At 39.8% G+C, this 22,286-nt stretch overlaps 1 protein-coding gene across 5 annotated transcripts in view; it reads left to right on the forward strand.

Moving 5' to 3' along the window:
* Window positions 1-22,286, forward strand: part of arap2 (ArfGAP with RhoGAP domain, ankyrin repeat and PH domain 2) — a 420,641-nt gene that overhangs the window by 229,951 nt on the left and 168,404 nt on the right. For all 5 annotated transcript variants that reach the window (XM_073064859.1, XM_073064858.1, XM_073064860.1 and 2 more), the window contains 5 exons: window positions 5,605-5,804; window positions 7,005-7,090; window positions 9,358-9,540; window positions 16,177-16,351; window positions 17,220-17,351. In XM_073064859.1, the coding sequence (XP_072920960.1) occupies window positions 5,605-5,804; window positions 7,005-7,090; window positions 9,358-9,540; window positions 16,177-16,351; window positions 17,220-17,351 (776 nt within the window). The remainder of the gene's footprint in view (window positions 1-5,604; window positions 5,805-7,004; window positions 7,091-9,357; window positions 9,541-16,176; window positions 16,352-17,219; window positions 17,352-22,286) is intronic.

Below are 22,286 nucleotides of genomic sequence, written 5' to 3' on the forward strand. Positions count from 1 at the left end.
AATAAAATCAATGCAAAATAGATGGGAGTGAGTGGAGTTGCTTAATTAACACACTAAACAAGCGCAGTGACGGTGTTGATTATGGAAATGCACTTCCTTCACAGCAGCTACCCTTGAGACTCGTGCACTAAGGTTCTGCAATACAAGTTTGTGCATAACGTATGCATTAAGAATAAATCTCCCTTCCTACTGACTTTTACCTATACTTGTAATCTTCTACACAGTGGCTCCCAGAAATGCAGGGGATCTCAGTGTAGTGAAGAGAAGCAATTAAAAGGAATTAACATTAGGTTAAAAAAAAGTTCTGAAGAAAATTTTTACAGCCTGATAATCTGCAAAAAGGTAGCCATAGAAGTCGTGGGAACATTGGTTCTCGTCTTCTAAAATTCTAGACTATGTAACAATTTCTGTTGCATGCAAGTTATAACCAAACCAATTATAAAAGAAGGGACAGAGAAAATGAGGACCTAGCGAAGAGTTAATTGACATGCATTGCAGAAAAAAATGGATGTGATAACATGGCACTTATTAAGATAAAACTGGGATGAGACAAAATCAGCATGGATTTATGAAAGGAAAATCCAGTTTGCTAAGTTCAGAAGAAATTTTTGAGTATTTAACTGGTAGGATTGATAAGAAAAGAGAATGGATGTGGTGTATTTGGATTTTCCGAAGGCCTTAATATCTTTCCAGAAGGGATAGATGCAGAAAGAAAGCTTGTGGGACTGGGATAATTTGCATGGGGGTGAAAATTAGTTGACACACTAGAAACAATGCAGGAGTAAATGGGACTGCCTTAGGGTGGTAGGGTACCTTGGGGAATTGATGCTTGAACCCCAAGCACTTCGATGATTTGAATGTGGGATTAAATATAATTTCTAAGTTTTCCTATGATGGAAAACTAGGTAGGAATGTGAGGAGGGGCAAAGAGATTTCCAGGCAATTTATATAAAGTTGAGTAAGTGGTTGAATACATGGCAGTATGACCTAGATTAATGTGAAGCTGTTTATGTTTGGTAGGGAAGACCGATATGTAGAAAATAATGTAAATAGAGGCTAGGAAATTTTGATCAGCAAAGGGACTTGTCTGTCTTTGTACACCAGTCACAAGAGATCAGCAAGGAAGTAAAAAGGTAAATTTTTCAGTACAGAAATAAAGATGTCTTGCTACAATCATACAGTCTTAGTGAGGAAAAATCTAGAATTTTGTATGCCGTTTTGATCAGATTCAGAATTATTACTCACATATGCATCAAAACAGCATGCAGTGAAATGTGTCATTTGTAATAACAAATGCACCAACAAATATGCTCATTTTGGCACCATCACAGCATGCCCACTGTGCTCAGCAGAGCAACACAGAATAATACACCGAGTATACCACGTGACAAAACAACAGCAGCAAAATGACCCCATTCCTCCTTCCTGCACACCTACCCGCCCACACACAAAGTCCTCTAACCTCTGGACAGGCTGTCTTCTCTGGGCTCCAGCAAACTCATAGATTTGTAGGCATTTGTTCTTCGGCTTCCCCAGCAGACTTGCAGACCCAGGGCTCTTTGCAATGGGGCTCAACTTCTGTGCTTCTGATTGACTTTTGGCTTCAGTCTGGATTTCTGATCAATCTTCGAGCTTCGATTTTCTGAATCAACCCAGAACTCACCAACGACAATGAATGTGGACCTGAGCTCCAGACCCCTGGCAATGGGACTCTGAATACTAGGCATCAAAAAGTGTCTTGCGATTCACGTACCTAGTGTGTCTCCGGCCCTCGTTTCTCACTGGTCACTGGCCTGACAAGCAACCACATATTCATTGCTGACCTTTCAACGTGGAGCAGATGTTTACACTCTGGCCTGACCTCTACCTCCAGATATCCCTGCCCTTAATCCATAATTTGATCTCTAATTTCCCTTTCTGTCCCCAAAACGTCTCTATGATCCTAATAGAAATTGAAAAAAGAACTAAGATATCCTTGCCAATGATGGAGTACAGTGAATGTTCTACACACTGATATCTGGACAACAGGATTGCCATGTGAGGCAAAAATGCATTCAGTATTCACTTACATTTGCAAGAATAATAAGAGATCTCATTAAATATATGAAATTCTGACAGGATCGGACAGTCTGCATACAGGGAGAAATTTTTTTTTTAAACTGCAGATGCTTGAAATTTGAAATAAATGGTGTCAACAAGACTCAATTCAATTCAATTCAAGTTTAATTGTCTTTCAACCATGCGTGAATACTGATGAATACAACCAAATAAGACAGCATTACTCCAGAGCCAAGGTGCAAAACATTACCATCAGTCACACCTAGCACATTCAAGATATCGAGCGAATGTTAGATATCAGTAAAATGTAGCCATGCCAGAATAAAAATAGTTCAGACCCTGAATCCATTTATGCTGCTGAAATCTACAGTCGACCACATAGAGCTTTCTGCTGAGTGAACACTGGAGGACAGCACTGACTCTAGCCTGGACTCCGCACCACATCGCCCCTGGTGAAGTGCTTTGGCTTTGACGCTTCTCACCTGCCAGCTGTAAGTAGGTGGCACTGCAGCCTGTGGCCTAGTCCTTGCTATGACCCGGGTCACGCAGCTCCCCCACCATCTGCCTCTGGTGTCCGCCAATAAAGCAGTGAATTGGACTTGCAGCATTCCACATTAACAATATCCAAAAGGGTCTTGCAATTCCAAGAAAAGCAGCTAAGACGATCACTCTCTATGAGGCTACATGGCTCCTTCGCTTACTGACTCCTCTGAAGCTTCTCTGAGGCAAGCAGCACGATCTGCACTGTCCAGCTGCTTCGGTTTCTCTGTCAATGAGTAACTTGCTGATGGGACAGACCTGCATTGCTTTAAGATCTTACTGTACAATAGGGTCTTGCAATCAACAATGATTGTAGGGACTGAGATGAGGAGGAATTGCCTCACCAAGAGAGTGGTGATCTATGGAATCCTCTACCAAAGAGGTCTGTGAAGACCAAGTTGCTGAACTTTCTAAAGAAAAGACCCAGTTGGAGCATTAGTCAGAAAAGAGGCATCAAGGGGAAAGGACAGATATGTGGTTGTAAGGTAAATGATTGGGCATAATCGTACTGAAGGGTGGAACAGGTCTGAAGATCCAAATGGCTCCTCCCACTCTTATTTTTCTAATGATTTGAGATTATAATTTGTATACAGCAGGCATGATGTATTGTTGAAATTACTTGTTCTGTTTCACTATCGAGCTAGGCTTGTTCATTTGCCTATCCTGGGTAAAGGAGTTGAGTTCCCAGTTCTGAAGAGCATGAATAAACCTGTTAAATTATTATAAAAAATACACAGTTGTTTTGGTAGTCTCTGATGTGGTTCAGCACAACACAAGTTGAACCTCTTGTTGCCATGTTCAGACAACTTCAATGGAACCCAAGGTGCTCACCAAGCTACTTACTATAATTTGATGAACTTGAAATAAACAGGAGTAGATGTCATTTGTGTGGGACTAAAATTGGAAGAAGTGGTAGGGCTGTCAACCTTTGAATAGCACATTGGCCACCCATTGCACATCAATCCACTTTTCCTTTCTATTCACTATCTGGGAAAGGACAAATGGACATTGAACGAAACAGGCAATAGTCCATTGGCTTCTGAAGCATATGGACAAGGGTGAAGGGAAGGGGTTAGTAGAGAAAATTTAACACTCCCAGTCTCAGATAGGTAGTGTTTGTGCCAGATATAAATTCTTAATGGATTGAGGTAAATGATTAGGCAGTCATCCTGCTCCCAGCAGATGGATTAGCAGTCTACATATTTTACCAAGACTAGCAGCCTCTCATTTAGCTTGCCTTGCTGATTTAGTTCTGACTGACTGGCTTCACACACTTGGGAAATGTTGCAGATGAATGGAGTTGGAGAAAGCTCTTGGAGAGTTCATACCAAGATTCTTGGTGTTTTTTTTTTCTCTGAAGTTATTCACTGTGTCTTGTGTCATGATGATAGCACAAGCAACAGTATTTTAAATAATTTTAGAATATTTTTGAAAGCCTTCCACCTTCTCTGAAATGAAGAGCCAAGCAAAATACATGCCATATTGTCTAACTGTTTATGGAGTCTTCATAATTTATTATATTCCATGTATCTTATGTGGGGTTGGGGTCAAGCACCATTTAATACTCCTTCCTAATTTTCCTTAAAAAGGGTGGTGGCAGGTTACTTTACAGGAGCTGGGCACTGTTTGTAAAAGGAGTACTATCATAGGTAAAGATTAAAAACAATGGATGCTGTAAACATGAGCTTAAAATGGAAAATGCTGAAAATACTCAGCAGGTCTAGTAGCATTAATGCAAAGAGAATGAGTCCTGTTGAAAGGTCTCGACCCAAGATGTTAACTGTTTGTTCATTTTCATATATGCTGGCCGACCTGCTGAGTTCCTTTAGAATCGTGAGGCTGTTTCTCTGGATTTCCGACATCTGCAGGATCACTTGGTTACACTTTAAAGTCCCATTTGCCTGTGTTTGGCTTTCCTATCCATGTACCTGTCCAAATGCCTTTTAATTGTCATAATATCTGTTCAACCACTGTATCTGGCAGCTTGATCCATATACACATCCCCTTCTTTGTGAGGAAGTTGCCCTTTGGGCCCTCTTTAAATCTTTCTCAACTCCCCTTCAACATATGCTCCCTGCTTTTCTCCCATCAGATTCTTTCTTCTCCAGGTCTTGACCTTTACCACCCGCCTGGCTTCCCCTATTACCATCCAGCTGGACACTTCTACCTCCCCCACCTTTTAGTTCAGACATGACCCCACTTTCCCTCTCAGTTCTGATGAAGGGTCTCGGCCTGAAATGTTGACTGTTTATCCTTTTCCATAGCTGGGGCCTGACCTGCTGAGTTCCTCCAGCAATTTGTGTGTGTTTCTCTGTTTTTGATTCCCCTTTCCTGGGAAAGAGACTGTGTACATTCACCTTCTGTATACCCCTCGAAATTTTATGCACCTCTGTAAGTGAACACTTTTAAGGACGTTTTTTTCATTCTGTTCTTGCTCTATCCTTTCTGTCATGACTTAATCCATTCAGCCCTGGTCCAAACCTTTTCACTTATATCTTATGATTCAGTGAATGTCCTCCACCATTTTGATAGTTTATAATTTCTTGATCCCATCTTGTTTCCTGTTCATCATAGGCCTACAATCCCTGTACACCTCCAACCCACAAAGGAAAGCCCAAGGATCTTTCACTTGTTGAATTGATACCGATGAAGAGTCTTGGACTTGAAATGTTAATTCTGTTCCTCCTCCTGATCTGACCCACTGAGTGTTTTTTGCACTTTGTTGTGTTTTCCTGTAATACCACAGTGCTATCAAATGAAGATTTCCAATTAAAGTTATTGAAGAAGCAATAATATCTTTTCAAATTAGGGTGTTGTCCAAGTTAAAAGGACTTATGGAATCCATATGTGATGTATAGTGTTGATCTGTCCAAAAATGTACCCTATAATTTCATTAGAAAATGAGTACTGCACATCCTAATTTCTTGTGTATTTGTTCCTATGTGGCTTTGTGTGCTTTGTAATTGGATAATTAAAAATGAAATGGAAATAAAATCAATGCTTCAGCTTCACCGCAGAATCCGAGCGAGAAAAACAAGAGTGGATTGAAGCTATGCGAGGATCAATAGCGGAAAGCCTCTCGGATTATGAAGTGGTAGAGAAGATCTGGTTCAATGAGTCCAACAGAAACTGCGCAGATTGCCGAGCACCTGATCCCGAATGGGCATCCATCAACCTTGGAGTTGTCATCTGCAAAAAATGTGCAGGTAATTGTAAAAAAAAAGCAAAGTACTTAAATCATACCATCTTGTACAGTTGAAAACATTTGCAGATTCCTATAATGGCTGCCATAATTTGAGGTCCTGTATTAACTATTTTGCCAAAAAAAAAGATTCCAAACAGTTCCCCAGTACTCACTTTGGGATGCAGTTCCTTGAGGTCAATTTTTCACTTGCTTTTATGTCAATACATCAGTATATTCTGTTACAATAGACTAAACCAATGCAGAAGAACTGGAAGTTCTAAACGTAAGTTTGTTAAACCTCACTACGTGTGTTCATTTTTTCTGTGCTCTTCAGCACTGGATCAGGATTCACTGCACACCAACAGAGCTGCTTGTCAATGCAGGTTGAAATTCTGAGTGTGTGCTGATGCCTTCTTCAGAAAATTGTTCTCATTTTCACAGGGCATGTTTCTAAGCTGCTTCATATTTTAAAGACTTAATTTCCTGAAACTGACTAATGTACAGTTGAGTGGGGCAGGAACTATGGATTTACTGATTTTTTTGTGATTTCTGAATCAAGCCTCCCCCCCCCGATGAAGCACTGGGCACTTAATTAAAATGCCTAGCTTTTAGGAAAATAATTTTCAGCTCTACCAATAAAACTGAGTCGTATTATTCTTCATAAATGTTTATTAGTGAATGGAAAAAAATGGCTCTGATATTGATTCAACTGGTTGAGGGTTTTCCCATTTGTATTTTTGCAAGAGGATTTTAATGGGTATGTAAATTGTAATCTGGCCCATATATTTGCACATCATATTATGAGTGCGGCCTAACTGGAAATTGTTGCCACTTTATCTGTTTATTGTTGAATCTTATTTATTTTATGGTCAAAAAGCCTTTGGTAAATTTTGTTCTAAATTAATTATCTTTTGATTTGCTATTATTTTTCCTGTCTGTGGAAAGGTAGTTTAGTTTCTCAGTCTACTGAAAATAATGCAAAAGGATCATCTTGAAACTTCAATAACTTTAGGAATGGGGCACTTTCATATATTTTTTAAATGATCCATTTTTTAAATGCTCAGTAATAGGTACTGATTAAAGAATCAAAAATACACTGGCAGAGGAAATCAGCTCTTCTAACTGGGAATAGGCTTAATTGCATTAAAAGTGTTTTTCTTTGTCGTGTCAAAGCAGATGTTCCTAAAGTGTTTTGGTGTTATTTGATTGAACTTTTATTCAGGTCAGCATCGATCATTGGGATCGAATATTTCCAAGGTTCGTAGTCTGAAGCTGGATATTAGTATTTGGAGCAATGAACTTGTTGAGGTAAGAAAATCTACCCTGTACAGAACAGATGGAGTAAAAGAAAAACAAGCTTCTGTATAGATTGATGGAAAATAAGAAATGAATTAGTCGCGATCAAATGTCAGAGCAGACTTGATGAGTCAAAGAGTGTCATTCTGCTCCTATTTCTTATAAAAGTTACACCTGGAGCAATAAGCTCATCTTTTTGTGGTTGATCCCATTTTTTTTATCCAATATTTTTCAAGTTCTTATTAAGAAATGAGGATTTTAGTGACATCATATATGATCTGTACTTAAAGCTATTGTATGAACATAAACAATGATGATAATGGGAAAGAGAAAGCAGCAACTAGTTTGTGTGGATGAATGGTAAATAATCTCCTTTGTGCCCGCTTCAAAACTTTGCAGACTTTCAACATCTCTTCAAAGCTTAACCCATATGAATGTGTCCATATGTGTTCAGAATGTGACTTACATTACCTTTGCTTCATTACAGAGAATCCAGTGTCCTAGTGCAATAATATTACATGTAGGAAGGTCTATGCTACCTCTCCAAAGACATCTTCATCAATACTTTTTGCAATTAAATTAATCTTTTGTTGTGCTTAACTTGAACACAGCAGCAATCAATGTCAGTTCCTTTTTACTATATGCACTCATTGAATTTTTGCTATAATCTCAGACCTAGTTTGCTTGCTGTTAAAGTGAGTTTAATTCTGTTACCCATTAGTAGATTTGCTGTGGTTCACAGAAATGCAGAGGTAAAGAATAATGAAGATTTCAAAGATTTTCTTGGATTGGTAATTCAACCTTCATAATATATTAAGGATTTAATATTACTCTTCCCTCTTCGCTAGCATTGAATTCTCCTGACACGGTTCTGTAGCCTCCTTAGAGAGATGGTTACATATTCCAACTGATCGTTCAGTCAGTAGAGTGAAAAGTATGAATTGTAATAATTGACCACTGAATTTGGATGCTGCAGATATAGTTAGAATAGCAATTGAAAATGTCCAAGTAACAGTGAATAAGTCAATCTAAGATGTACATTGTGATAACTTTGTTCTTGCCAATGACTTAATAATTGGAGCTACACCAACAGTCATAATTGTTTCATGATTCATAAATTGAAGTGCTTTTTAGTTTGCAGTATTAACGGTACACAATGTGAAATGTGTTTTGGTAGTTGTGATCCAATTCCTAGCAGGTGCTCACAACACATTTTTGGCACCAATTTAGTTTTGTTTAGCATTCTGCTAGGCGCTTAGTCACTTGCATACCAAAAAGGCAAAAGATCAAGGATAAGCATCATGTAAGTGAACTGAATATAATGGTTACCTGTTGGCCACTGTTGAATTAAATGACAAATCCATATGCTTTCAGAGTTGCACTGTCAGTTTAAACATATACATATCATACAATTGCTATAGTAAAGTAAATGGGATTAAACTCACTGGATTTTTGGTGCTGTAAGTTGAATTGGATTGATGTTCTTGTACTGAGTCATGTCTCCATTGTTTCCACTGGCTTGATGTTGTCAGACAGCCAATATTGCTCATAATATTGAAATGTACTAAGCTGTTTACAGGCTACCTTCTAAAAAAAAAAGTTTGAAATGAAGTGTCATAAGGAGATGACAAGGCAGGCTAATTTAACTCTGGTCAGAATGAGGGTTTAAGGAATGCCTGGAAAAAAGCTTGGAGAGAAAGGGAATGGCAGGATGGGGAATGCATAGGGAAGGAACCTCTGAGTTTAGGCCTTGGTGACTGAGGAGGTATTAGCAGAAAGAGGAGCGGTTATGTTTGGAGATATTCAAGAGGCCTGAATTGGAGGGGCATATAAATTCGTGCAGTTCTTTGAACTCTGCTTCTGAAATTCAGTCATGTTACCCATTTTCCATTTTGAAAAAGTTTGCTGAAATTGTGAAACTTTGGATGGAATTTTCAACTTTCCTATGGGGAAAAATGAATTGTAAATTCATATTCAAATTCAAATTGGATAATGAATTGGAAACTGCTTAAACATTCTGCATTAAAATCAAATCCAAATTGGTCCATATTTGTAACTGAAAGTCAGCTTAATATTAACCATTTTTCATCTCTTTCTGAAATTTGGAGTTACAGAAACTATGCCAGTTTACACACAGAGCAGGTCAAATGTGAAAGCTGAGTTCAACCAATTTCAAACCGGAAGTATAATTGATAATTTGAATACTGAAGTTAAAAAGGAATGAACATTTTCCAAATAATTCAGATATTTAAATGCTGTTCCCCTTGTTTGAATTGCAGCTTTTTATTGTGGCGGGAAATAAAACAGCCAACAGCTTTTGGGCAGCAAATCTTAAACCAAGTGAAGAGCTGGATATGGATGCTCCACCAAACCAACGTCTCGAATTCATCACGCAAAAATATAAAGAGGGAAAGTTTCGAAAAAAACTTTCATCGTTTCTAACACAGGAAGAACTTAACAAGGTAATGCACTTTCTTGCTAAACAAGTTCTGCATTATTTGATGATCAGTGTTCTTCCTGAATTAAGTTTTAATTTATTTGTTAAACAGCTTCACAATTTAATATTTGAATCATCCATTCTTTCTCAAAAAGCAAATAAAAACAAGCTGCAGATACTTGATTTCTGTGCAGGGGAAACAGAGTTAATGTTTCTGTTCTGGTCTGGAGGAACATTGTTTCATTGGCAGTATGCATGTTTACAGTTGAATAGCAATAACTTAAACTTGAACTATGAAAAGTCATTGACCTGAAGGGTTAACACTGTTTTTGTCTCTGCACAGATACTGCATGACCGTTTAAGTGTTTCTGTCATTGTATGAATTTGCTATATTGACTTGATAGTATCACTGGCTCTTCCACCAAAGAGTTCTCAAATATACTGCTCCCTCTCTCCCAGTATATTGCCTGCCATTACTAGCTATGAGTGAATTGTCAGATTGCTTTTCTCTATACAAAATTCATTTTCGCTAAGCCTCTTCACAGTAAATGTAATGAGAAAATATTTTGAAAGTCATTCTCTTCGAGAATAATGTCATTTCTAAAAGTTTCATTGATATTATTTATCCTTCCCAAAGCAGAAAGATTCCTTAAAAGTACTTTTTTTAAATAGTCCATCCCATCTCTTTCCACTGGCCCTCAAACTAATATTTTATGTATATAAGTAACACGCACACAAAATGTTGGAGGAACTCAGCAGGCCAGGCAGCATCTATGGAAAAGAGTAAATCGTCAATGTTTCAGGCTGAGACCCTTCAAAAGAAACAAGCTGCCAGTGTAAGTGGTGAATGTGTGTTCAATTTCAACATTTAAGAGAAATTTGGATAGATGGATGGAAGGAGAGTCTCGGCCTGAAACATCGCCTGTTTATTCTTTTCTATAGATGCTGTCTGACCTGCTGAGCTCCTCCAGCATTTTGTGTGTATGTGTGTTGCTTTGGATTTCCAGCAACTGCAGGTTTTTAACGTGTTTGTGTTTGGATAGTAAGTATTCTTCTAACATAGGGGTTCCCAACCTAGGGTCCATGGACCCCTTAGTTAATGGTAAGGCTCCATGGCATGAACAAGGTTGGAAAGCCCTGTTCTAAGGATTGAGAAAGTTAAAAATGATGGCAAATGTCTGCATCATGGCAGATGTTGTATAAAACATCTGTTCACCCATTTACTTACTGAGTATAAACTCCATAGCCCAAGTTGTCATGACATTTACTATAGTTAGAGATTTACATTCTGAACCAAGTCACTGATGTCATACACATTGGTTGTTGTTAATTTTATTCAGTGCTGTTTACACCACTGTAAGTCAGTTTGCTTGATCTCAATATCCATCATTCTTTAATGATTGGTACTCAACGTATTAAAGTAGTTCTGGGGAACAAACCTGACTAATGTTTAATTACATTTCAATCCAAGAACATTTAAGGAAAAAAGGAATAGCAAGATTTTTATTTCATGTTGCCATAATAGTAATGTTGAAGATTTTGGTATTCAGCATTTTGTGAGATGGTTAAAAATCAGTAAGGTACTGAAGAGTGCAGTAAAACAGAGATCTATTCCTTCAAAGTGCCATCACAGGTAGATTGTGTTGTAAAGAAAGATTTTGACACATTGGTCTTCATAAATCAGTTGAGTACTGGAGATGGAACGTTATGTTGAAGTTGTTGAAGCCAATTTTAACCAGGAGTGGTGAATCTGTGGAATTCATTGCCAGAGGCGGCTGTGAAGACCAAGTCAATGGGGATATTTAAGGCAGAGGTTGATAGATTCTTGATTAGTCGGGGTGTGAATGGATATGGGGAACAGGCAGGAGATTGGGGCAGAGAGGGAAAATGAATCAGCCGTGATGACATGGTGGAGCAGACTCAGTGGGCCAAATGGCCTAATTCTGCCCCAATTTCTTGTGGTCTTATGGTGTAAGGCATTGGTGAGGCCTAAATGGAATATTGTGTGTACTTTTGGTCACCTACCTACAGGAAGGATATCAGTAAGATTGAAAATATGCAGAGAAAATATACAAGGATGTTGCCAGGACTTGAGTTATGGGGAAAGGTTAAATAGGTTAGGACTTTATTACCTAGAGTGTAGAAAAATGAGGGGGTGCTTGATAGAGGCACTGAATACAAAATTATGAGAGGTATGAACAGGATAAGTACAAGCAGGCTTTTTCCACTGAGGTTGGTTGAGACCAAAAATAGAGGTCAGAGGTTTAGGATGAAAGTTAAAATGTTTAAGGGGAACCTGAGAGGGAACTTCGTCACTCAGAGGGTGGTGATAGTGTGGAGCAAGTTGCCAGCACAAATGGTGAATGCATGTTCAATTTCAATTTTTAAGAGAAATTGGTTGTATGGATGGGAAGAGTATGGAGGGCTATTGTCCAGGTGCACGACTAGGCAGCTTAATACATTGCTTGGCAAGGAGTAAATGGGCCAAAGTGCCTGTTTCAGTGGTGTAGTGCTCTATGACCAATATTGCAGATGCCAGAAATCTTATGCAAAACCATAATACTGCGAGTGAGGAGAGGGTGTTTGGTATCTGGAGAGGAGGGATGAATAATGTTGGTTGGGAAGTGAGGAAAATGACAGGGTACATAGAAAATAACTATAAGGTTGGGTAGAGTCAAAATGAAAATGGTGGTTGATAAATTAGCTTGTTTTGAGGGCGCATTAGTGGATGAAAGATCTCCAAAATAACTTCCAGCAAAAACAACAGTTTTTAAACTAAATTTACAGCATGTGGGATGGATTGATATTTGAAGATGGGAATAAAAGGGTCTGTTTCTAGATGGGAGATTCTGGGTAGAGATGTCAAGAACTAGTGATGGGACTTTGGCAGTGATTGCAAGAGCTAGTGATTGGGATGAGGGGATCAAGGTTTGCTTTTGATTTAAACCTATTTGGCAATGCGGGCTGTGAAGAGGATGAGGCCCTCCATTGGTCAGGTTTGGCCACGAATATTGCTTCCTAGCTGCCTCCATGATATACAAGCCAGGGTAGTACAATATGTGGAGCAAGATGCTGCTCTTGCAGCAGGCTGCCCTTCACCATGCAGCTGATGAATCCAAAGGTACACCAGAGACCTATACAGTTTGGTACCGGCAGTTGGCAGTCAGTGTTGAACTCAGCGTAGGGTTGCCTTACAGACTCCAGATCACGTTTTTTCCTTGCGGTTTACACCCAAAGCCTTCCCCATGAGTAGGTACACCTGCAAGGCAGTGAGATCGGAGTCCCTGATGAGCTCCATCTGTTTGAAGCAACTTGTTTTAAGGCGCCAGTAAACTGCCTTTGCCTCTTCTCCTGTTAGTAGAAATGATTTCGCCTGGCTTAGTTGCTAAGACACACGCAAAACCCAGGAGCTGAACTTGGTTGTCAGAGGCTATCTGAGCTGACTGCCATTGCGAGTTTTTAATAGGTTGTGGTAGCTTATCCCCACTATCTCCCCCAGCTAGGAAGCCCTTAAGGAACCCATGAAGAGGATGCAAAGAGGGGAAGTAGATAGGCTAAGTGAATGGGCCAGCGTGGCAGATATGATGTTATATGGAAAAGTGTGATGTTGTTCACATTGGTTATAAAAAAAAAAATAAGGGTGGAGTATTTCTTAAAACTTAAGAGGCTTATTCAAAGAGGTCAAGGTGCCCTTGTGCATACATGCTGAAAGTTCATGTTTGTTCAACAAGCAAGGGGAAGGCAAATTAGACGTTTCCCTTATTGAAGGAGGTTTAAGATTAAGGATTTAGATGTAGAGTGCTTTAGAGATTTGAGATACTATGTGCAGCTTTCTCCTTTTATGTGAGGAAGGACGTTCTTGTGATCAGGGAATGCAACAAAGATTCACCAGATTGAAACTGGCAGGTAGAAGGCTGAAAAGTGTTCCTTCTTTGAGGAGGGATTATGCAGACTAAATCTATACTCTCTGCAGTTTATAGTAACGTGCTGCAACCTCAATGAAATATGCATTAATATTATAGGGTTTGACAAATATGATTCTACTTAGACTGAATAGAACCGTTCCAAAATAATAATTCTCAATAGCATTATGTATATTCGGAAAATTAAAGCCTATACGGCTAGCAGAGAAAGGAAAGAAAAGAAATAGAAGCAGGAGTTTGGCTTTTTGACACTTTGTGCCTGTTTCACCACTTAGCGTAGATGTGGCTGCTAGTTTTTTACCGCAGTGGCCTTCACCTGCATTAACCCCATATCCTTCAATTTCCCTTAACATTCAAATGAAACCTGTTCCTCTCTCAAATATATTTGATGGCAGATAATCCATAACTCTCTATGGAAGGGAATGCAAAGGAATCTCTGCTCACTGGTTCAACACATTTCTGCTTGTCGCTGCCACGAATGGCTGGACTTTTATTTTAATACCGTGACCCCCCGGTTCTGTGCACCCTTACCAGTGGAAACGTCCGTCCTTTCAAGCTGCTTAAGAATTGATAGATATCAATCTGAACACCTCTTTTAAATTTGAGAGCATAAACAGATTCCACTTAACTCCTGTTGGAGAAAAACACCACCCTTCCCTAGCTATTGTCTGAAGTTTCAGGAATCATTTGCTTCATTACCTCAACAGCAAATATATCCTCCCTCAATTGTACACATTATTGTTGATTTCATCTCTTTAGGACACAAACTATTCGAAGCAAGATCCCCATATTCTCAAATCTCCTTGCAATGTATTCCAACATACCACTTGCTTTGTTAGTGTTTGCTGAAGCTGTGTGTTAACGTTCACTGATACTTGTACCGAGGATACCTAGGTCCATCCTTCACACACACAATTTAAAAAAAAAATTTTGTCTATCAGAGTAAGTGATCTCACATGTTTCCATGGTTTCCATAACATGTCCTTACTCATTCACTTACTCAAAGATAAGATTGAAGACGTAATAGATTAGCTTTATTTGGTATATATATTTCGAAACACACAGTGAAGTGCATCATTTCGTCAAATCAAATCAGCCCGCAAGTGTGTGCTCACTTCAGGTGCCAACATAGCATGCTACAATTCACTAACTCTAACCGTACTGTACACCTTTGGCATGTGGGAGGAAATTGGAGCATCTAGAGGAAACCCACACAGTATTCAGGAGAACATTTCAACTCCTTACAGACACTTGAATGGAATTGAACCGCAATTGGTTATTGCTGACACTGTAAAGTGTTGTGTTAAACACTATACTACTCTGATATCTATATCCTGTCTGAAGCTTGCTGCACCCTCCTCACATCCCACACTACTACCTAGCTTTGCATTATTAGCAAACTTGCATGTGTTGCACTTGGAACTCCCATCCAGATACCAATATAAATTATAAGTCTCTTTAGCAAAGATACTGACCCTACAGCACCTCACGTGTCACAGCATCTCAAGCAGAAAATTACTCATTTATACCTACCCTTTCCTTTTGGTTCGTTAACCCCTCTTCATTCCCAGCCAGTATATCGTTCCCGGTGCTATGTGCCGTAATTTTGTTTTATAATCTTTTGTGCGACATATTCACGAGGCTTTTGTGGAAGTCCACATACAATGCAGTTGATTCACACTCGTCTACTTTATTGTTTACAACTTGAAATTAAAATAAATTTGTCAAACACGATTTTCCCTTTTGATGAGTTGATGTTGAATCCAATTCTGTTGTGTTTTCCAGGCTGCTATTACCTTTTTCTTCAAAGTTCAAAGTAAATTTATTATCAAAGTACATAAATGCCACCATATGCAACCCTGAGATTCATTTTCACAATAAATCCAATAACCAGAATAGGATCAATGAAAGATCGCACCCAACAGGGCTGACAACCAGTGTGCAAAAGATAACAAACTGTGCAAATACAGTAAGAAGGAAATAATAATAATAAATAAATAAACAATAAATGTTGAGAACATGAGGTAAAGAGTCACTAGTTCACAGAAAATAAGTCCGTAGGTTGTGGGAACAGTTCAGTGATGGGGCAAGTGAAAATGAGTGAATTTATCACCTTTGGTTCAAGAGCCTGATGGTTGAGGGGTAATAACTGTTCCTGAACAGGTTGGTGTGAGTCCTGAGGCTTCTGTACCTTCTTTCTGATGGCAGCAGTGAGAAGGGAGCATGTTGTGGGTGATGGGGGTCCCTGACGATGGATGCTGCTTTCCTGTGACAACACTCCATGTTCAGTGGTGGGGAGGGCTTTACCTGTGATGGATCAGGTCATATCTACTACTTATTATATACTTAGCTGCTGCACATTTTTTCTTAATTACAATTGCGTGCTGGGCCCAGGACAGGTCCGCTGAAATGATAACACTGAGGAATTTAGAAGTTGATTCTAACATTTCCTATCTGCTGAGTTAAAAGATCCAGTCTTGGTCTTATAGTACATCAGAATAAGTGCAAGATGTTGAACAGAAAAAAGGATTTTTGGATAATCAGAAACTCTCCAACAATCAGATACTTTTGTGGGTAAAATCACCAGTATCGATATCGTATGCTTAGTTTATACTTGAGCTCTGTTTTATCATGCATTGGTTTTCTGCCTGTAGATTTGATATTTTACTTTATCCTATAATTGTGCCATTGCTTGCTGTATTCTTAGTAATGTGCTCTACCTCTTTGTGCATATACAGGCCTTATGTCAAGCTGTCGTGAAGCAAGACATCTCAGAGACTCTGTCTCTCGTTTTCAGTGGGGCAGATGTCATGTGTGCAACAGGCGAAGCTGCTCATTGTACACCTTACCTGTTGGCACAGAAGGCTGGGCAGCGATTGCAAATGGAATTTTTATTTCACAATAAGCTCTCAGGTAAAACAGTTATGTTAGAAGGTTGTATTCTCTATGCATTATGATATAATTTTGATTTTGTGAACTTGTTGGGCGAGCAATATTATTGTTTAAGAATAGATTAGACCTCTAATTTTTCAAATGTTATTATTTGACAAAAACTACCGTGCTCATGAGGCTTGGTTCTTCCTGTGAAACACTGAGCTTTTCATCACTAACCTAGTCCTGTGAAGGAAAAAAAATAGGAGACCTTCGAGGAATGTAAATCTCTGAAGGTATCTGTATAACTAATTATTTTTATTAATAGGAATGCAGTGCCTTTATTTTGTGATGAGGGGGATGAAAAAGCACCAATTCCTTGTGCAAAGCGGAGGCTGATCTTCCAAGTGTTTGACAGCTGGATATCAAAGCCCTTTATAAGCAGAACCTATGCCAGGAAGCTTTAAATTTATCTTCTTTAGAGCTTTTATACTGTAACAAAGTACCTATGAAATATTGGAGGGAAAAAGTTGAATTGTCTTGTTTGTCATTCAATGCTATATGTTTCATGGCAGACCATATTCACATTGAGAAACCATACCTAGGCTGGTTAAGACTTAAGGCTAGGCTGGATTGATATTCCATAGGTGGGATACTCAAAGCCAGCCATGAGAATTCTGTTCTTTGAGGAGTGGCTGTGTGCCAACCAGTATTTCATGTAGAATCAGGGAGCTTTGATAAACCTTTGTAAAAGTACTAAAACATGGGGAATAAAGCTTTTCAAGCAGCCTGTTCGACCCTGAAAGTGGGTGAAAATTTTGAGTCAAGTTGTTAATTGACTAATAGAATGGCTTTATGAAACCATATACTTTATCTGAACCAATTCTGATTGTTTGATTTCTGTTGCTAGTTCTTCCAAAGATTGATTCATTGTCTGAAGCTGGCACCCATTCTAATAATTCACAGTCCACCTTTCTATGTGGTTTCCTGTACAAGGCCGTCAACACTACCAAAGCAATCATTGAGAAAAGATTGAAGGAAGGTGAGTTATCATTTAACCATTCTTAAAGTGTTGATTGATTATATACTTGGAGCTTACCTGCAACCAGATTTTGAGGATCTCAGCAGCCTAAAAGATTTCCTTCCAAGGGAGAGCGTAACTCAGATTTATTACCAACATGGCTGTATTGCTAATATGATGGATTTAACCAATTTCTACTGATTGCACGGGGCACTTTTTTACCCGTATGTTTTGCAGATCTGCTTTTGCCTCCACCTCCATCTGTGCTGTAATTTCTATAATTTACCTTTAATCAAATCAAATTTGTGGTATCAACATCAGCGTTTGTTATCTAGTGTGAATTGCTTTCCACAGTTTCCATTCAACATCATTGTGTGTGGATTGGTATCCAGACTGAAGAAATGAAGGAATAGGTGAACACAGTACAGTCGAATCTCCATATTATCACAGCTTTTCAGAGGCAGTGGTGGTAGAGCTTACTGCTTATGTCCACTCCCCTTTGGCTGAGGGCGTATGCTTATAGTAAATAGCCGGTATTGCTAAATTGTGTAAGGATGGCCGCACATAGAATCAGTAGTTTCAGCAAACTTGCTACATCTGATAGGAATGCATAAAAGGTGATGCTATAGAATGCATAAAAATCACAGCATAGACCATTCGTGGTGGCATCCGTTGGTCTCGAGAGACCATGGATTTGCGCCTGGAGTTTCCAGGGCGCAGGTCTGGGCAGGGTTGTATGGGAGACTGGCAGTTGCCCAAGCTGCAGGCCTTCCCCTCACCACGCCACCGATGTTGTCCAAGGGAAGGGCACTAGGACCCATGCAGCTTGGCACTGGTGACGTCGCAGAGCAATGTGTTGTTAAGTGCCTTGCTCAAGGACACAAACATGCTGCCTCAGCTGAGGCTCGAACCAGTGACCTTCAGGTTACTAGTCTGATGCCTTGCCCACTAGGCCACGCGTCAACTCTATAGACCATTACAGCACAATATAGAACCTGCATACAGTATAGATCCTGGATGTCAACCTCTCTGAGGGTCTATCCTGGACCCAACATATTGATGCAGTTACAAACACAGTGGCTGTAGCTCATTCAGAATTTGAGGAAATTTGGTATGTCACCAAAGACACCGTGGAGAGAATTCTAACTGGCTGCATCACCGTGGGGTAAGGGAGGTGAGGGTGGCATAGGATTGAAAGAAGCTGCAGGAAGTTGTTAACTCAGTCAGCTTCATCATGGGCACTGACTTGCAAAGCATTCAGGACATCTTCAAGGAGCAATGCCTCAAAAAGGTGGCATCTAATATGAAGGACCCCCATCAGCCAGAGCATGCCCTCTTCTCAAAGGTTCAAAGGTTAATTTTATTGTCCAAGTATGCACGTACAATACAACTCTAATATTCGTCTTCTCCAGACAGTCATGGAATACAGAAAGGCCATGCAGTTGTTGAAAGAAAAGACATCAAATTCCCCCTCCCCCACACTGGCATGAGAAAAAAAAACAAAACCTGCAAACCCCAAAATCCCCCACCGCTGCCCTGCAGAAAAAAACAACCCCCAACCCCCTCACTCGCAGAAAAGAACAGTGAGTCACAGTTTTTGTTATTGTATATTGCAATGTACTGTTGGCACAAAAACAACAAATTTCACGACATATGCTGGTGATATTTAACCTGATTCTGACATAGAATATTACTGCACTGTGCAGGTCCTATGTTGTGCTGATCTTTTAACCTACTCTAAGATCAATCTAACCTTTTCCTCCTACATTGCCCTCCATTTTTCTATCATGTATGTCCCTATCCAAGAGTTTCGTAAATGTCCCTAATGTACTTAACTCTACTATCACCTATGGCAGAGCATTCCACACATCCACCACTCTCTGTAAAAAAAATATCTCTGACATACCCTCCAACCACCTATACATTTTGCCCCCACATCCCTCATATTAGCCATTAGTACCCTGAAAAAAAGTCTCTAACTCTCCACTTTATCTCTGCCTCTTATCATCTTGTATACCCCTATCGAGTCGCCTCTCATCCTGTGCTCCAAAGAGAAAAGCCCAAGCTCACTCAGCCTATCTGGTACCCTGAGGTGTTTGCTGATGTGGGTCTAGAAACCGATTTGTGTTCTGTAGTTCTCTCTTTATCCTGTATGGAAATAAAATTCAGCATAAATTCGATCAGAAAATGCAGTTGTAACCTGTTGCCTGTCAATGTGATTTTGATAAAGGAATTTGTATACTTGTAATGTGGCTGCATAGGAAGCGCATTGTATAGAGTACACAGTTGACATTTTTCCATGTGCCACCTCAGAGAAGTTGAAACAGTGCTAGTTAAAGTGACACAAAATGCTGGTAGAACTCAGCAGGCCAGACAGCATCTATGGGAGGAGGTAGTGACGACATTCCGGGCCGAAACCCTTCATCAGGAGGTGCAGCTCCTCCTGATGAAGGGTTTCGGCCTGAAACATAGTCACTACCTCCTCCCATAGATGCTGTCTGGCCTGCTGAGTTCTGCCAGCATTTTGTGTTTTTATTTATTTCCAGCATCTGCAGATTCACTCGTGTTGCCTAGTTAAAGAGATCTTTGTTCACTTGTGGATTTAATTAAAGGGGAGCTCATTCCATTGAATAGGATTGAAGGCTGCAGCTGTGGCTCGGAGTGAGTTTCAGTGAATACAGAAGTTAATATTGGAAGCGAGTATGAAGATGTTAGACATCTAGAGCACAAAGGAGGAGTCGGGGGAACTTGATGGGTCAGGCTACATCACTGAATGGAAATGGACAGTTAACATCTCAGGTTGAGGCCCTTCTTCAAGACTGGAATGAGGTGAAGTAACTAGTTTGAAAAGGTGGGGGGAAGGGTGAATTAAGAGCTGGCAGGTGAATAGCAGGTTCAGGTGGTGAGAAGGTGCGAGTGGGACTGATGGAAGAGCTAGGAAGTGATAAGTAGTAGTAAAGGGCTGAAGAAGATGGAATCTGATAGGAGAGGCCAGTGGAAAGTGGATAAAGGGAAGCTGGAGAGAGAGGGACCCGTGGGAGAATGTGTGGGTGCTGTCAGATCAAGAGGATGGGGAAAAGAAAAGATATAGGGGGATATGGACAGTGGGGTCAGGAGAAAAGAGGACAAATGGGAATGGTTACTTGAAGTTAGAGAAATCTATGTTCATGCTGTCAGGTTGGAGATACCATGAAGGGATGTGACTTTTATTCTGCATCTGACCTCAATTCAGCAGTAGAGGGGGCCACATGGGAATGGAAAATAGAATAAAGCTGGCTGGGCTCCAGCAGAAACTGGATAATACAGCGGACAGAGAGAAGTTGCCTAGCCTATGTAGGGGAGGCCACACCAAGAGCATCAGATGCAATAAATAACAGCAATGGATTCACATCTGAAGGTTAAGGATGGCCTTTCCTTGTGGATTTCTTACTGAGCCTTCAGCACGAGGTAAGAGAGGAGACAAAAACATGGTTTCCATTGTAGCATAAGGCGAAGGATAAGGAGGTGCTTCCTACCCAGGTGGGCTTTGCCCACAAGAACCTTCCAGAAACCCTGCTCCTATCTCCAGCCCTCCATGTTTTTCAGGAGGTTAAGGGTGACCATTATAGGTAGGCAAAGTTGTAGTCGAGCACTAGCATCTGCCTGTGAAGGCCAAGATAATCATTTTCGGTCTGTGGGATCAGTTGGGCGGTGATGGGTGACGTCACATGCCTACCTGTTATCGTCAGCATTGATGGGATCTTTAAAGTACCACTTGTTACTCAACCTCCTGTTTTGTGGCTTTCCTCATAGACATGAAGGAATTAGTAGAGATTAAAAATAGTGTTCTGACCAAGGGGTGTGAAACCAATAATGTGGAGACACAAGACACTGGAAATGCTAGAATCTGGAGCAAAATGCAAATGGGTCCATGAATTCACTGAATTAGACAAAATCTGTGGAGGAGGATGGACAGTTACTGTTTCAGGTGGACATCCGTCCTCTCGACTGAAATGTAGACAGGAGCCAAGTCTCAACCTCAAATATTGATTCTCTAGTTCCCTCCACAAATGTTGCCTGACCTGCTGAGTTCCTCCAGCAGTTTGTTTTTAGTTATTAGTAAAGGGCCTTACATTTTTTACAAGCGCTTTAGAATTGTGCACACATTTATCTGCAAATTGCTTCCATAGCAACAAACAAATAAAGGAATGATTGCTGCTTTGTTCTCCCAGATGTGATTAGAATCTGTAGCTTGGAAAATGTTGCTGCCCATTTCAATTTTCTATTTATTTAAGGCATTTTCCATGAGTACCAAGCTACATTCAGGAAAATATGAATGTATTTTTTGCAAGAAATATTACCTTGAATATGGTGAATTTGGAAATGAAGTTTCAGTGTTCTCTAATTATAAATAAAGCATTATTCTGAAATGCAATCCTTTATTATCCTTTCATTGCAATGATTTCAGTTTTTTTATGTACCCGTCGAAACTTTGAAATAGATGAATTCCAATGTAGCTATCACATTGAACATCTTTGAACACTTGCACAGTAATTTGTTTCTGTATATTTTTAATGCAGCTGAAAGCTTTATGAATTAAAGAAACTCCCAGCTAATGGAATTGATACCTTTAATGAGATCAGATGCAATTTTGGTAAGAGACATTAAGAACTTCATGTGTTAACTGTCACCAGTCCTCTTTCATTGGCCACACCCATCATCCGTTGCAGTCGGAGAGTCGTAGAGAAGTACAGCACAGAATCAGGCTCTTTGGCCCATCTAGTACATGCTGAAACTATTTAAACTGCCTACTCCCATTGAACTGCACCAGAACCATAGCCCCCCCATATTCCTAATCTTCATGTATCTATGCGAACTTAAACCGTGAAACCGAGTTCGCATACACCACTTGTGTTGGCAGTTCATTACATACTCTCACGATCCTTTCCCCTCTTGTTCTGCTTCAACTTCTCACCT

Source organism: Hemitrygon akajei, chromosome 13 (genome assembly GCF_048418815.1).
Source record: "Hemitrygon akajei chromosome 13, sHemAka1.3, whole genome shotgun sequence".
NCBI classification, from domain to species: domain Eukaryota; kingdom Metazoa; phylum Chordata; class Chondrichthyes; order Myliobatiformes; family Dasyatidae; genus Hemitrygon; species Hemitrygon akajei.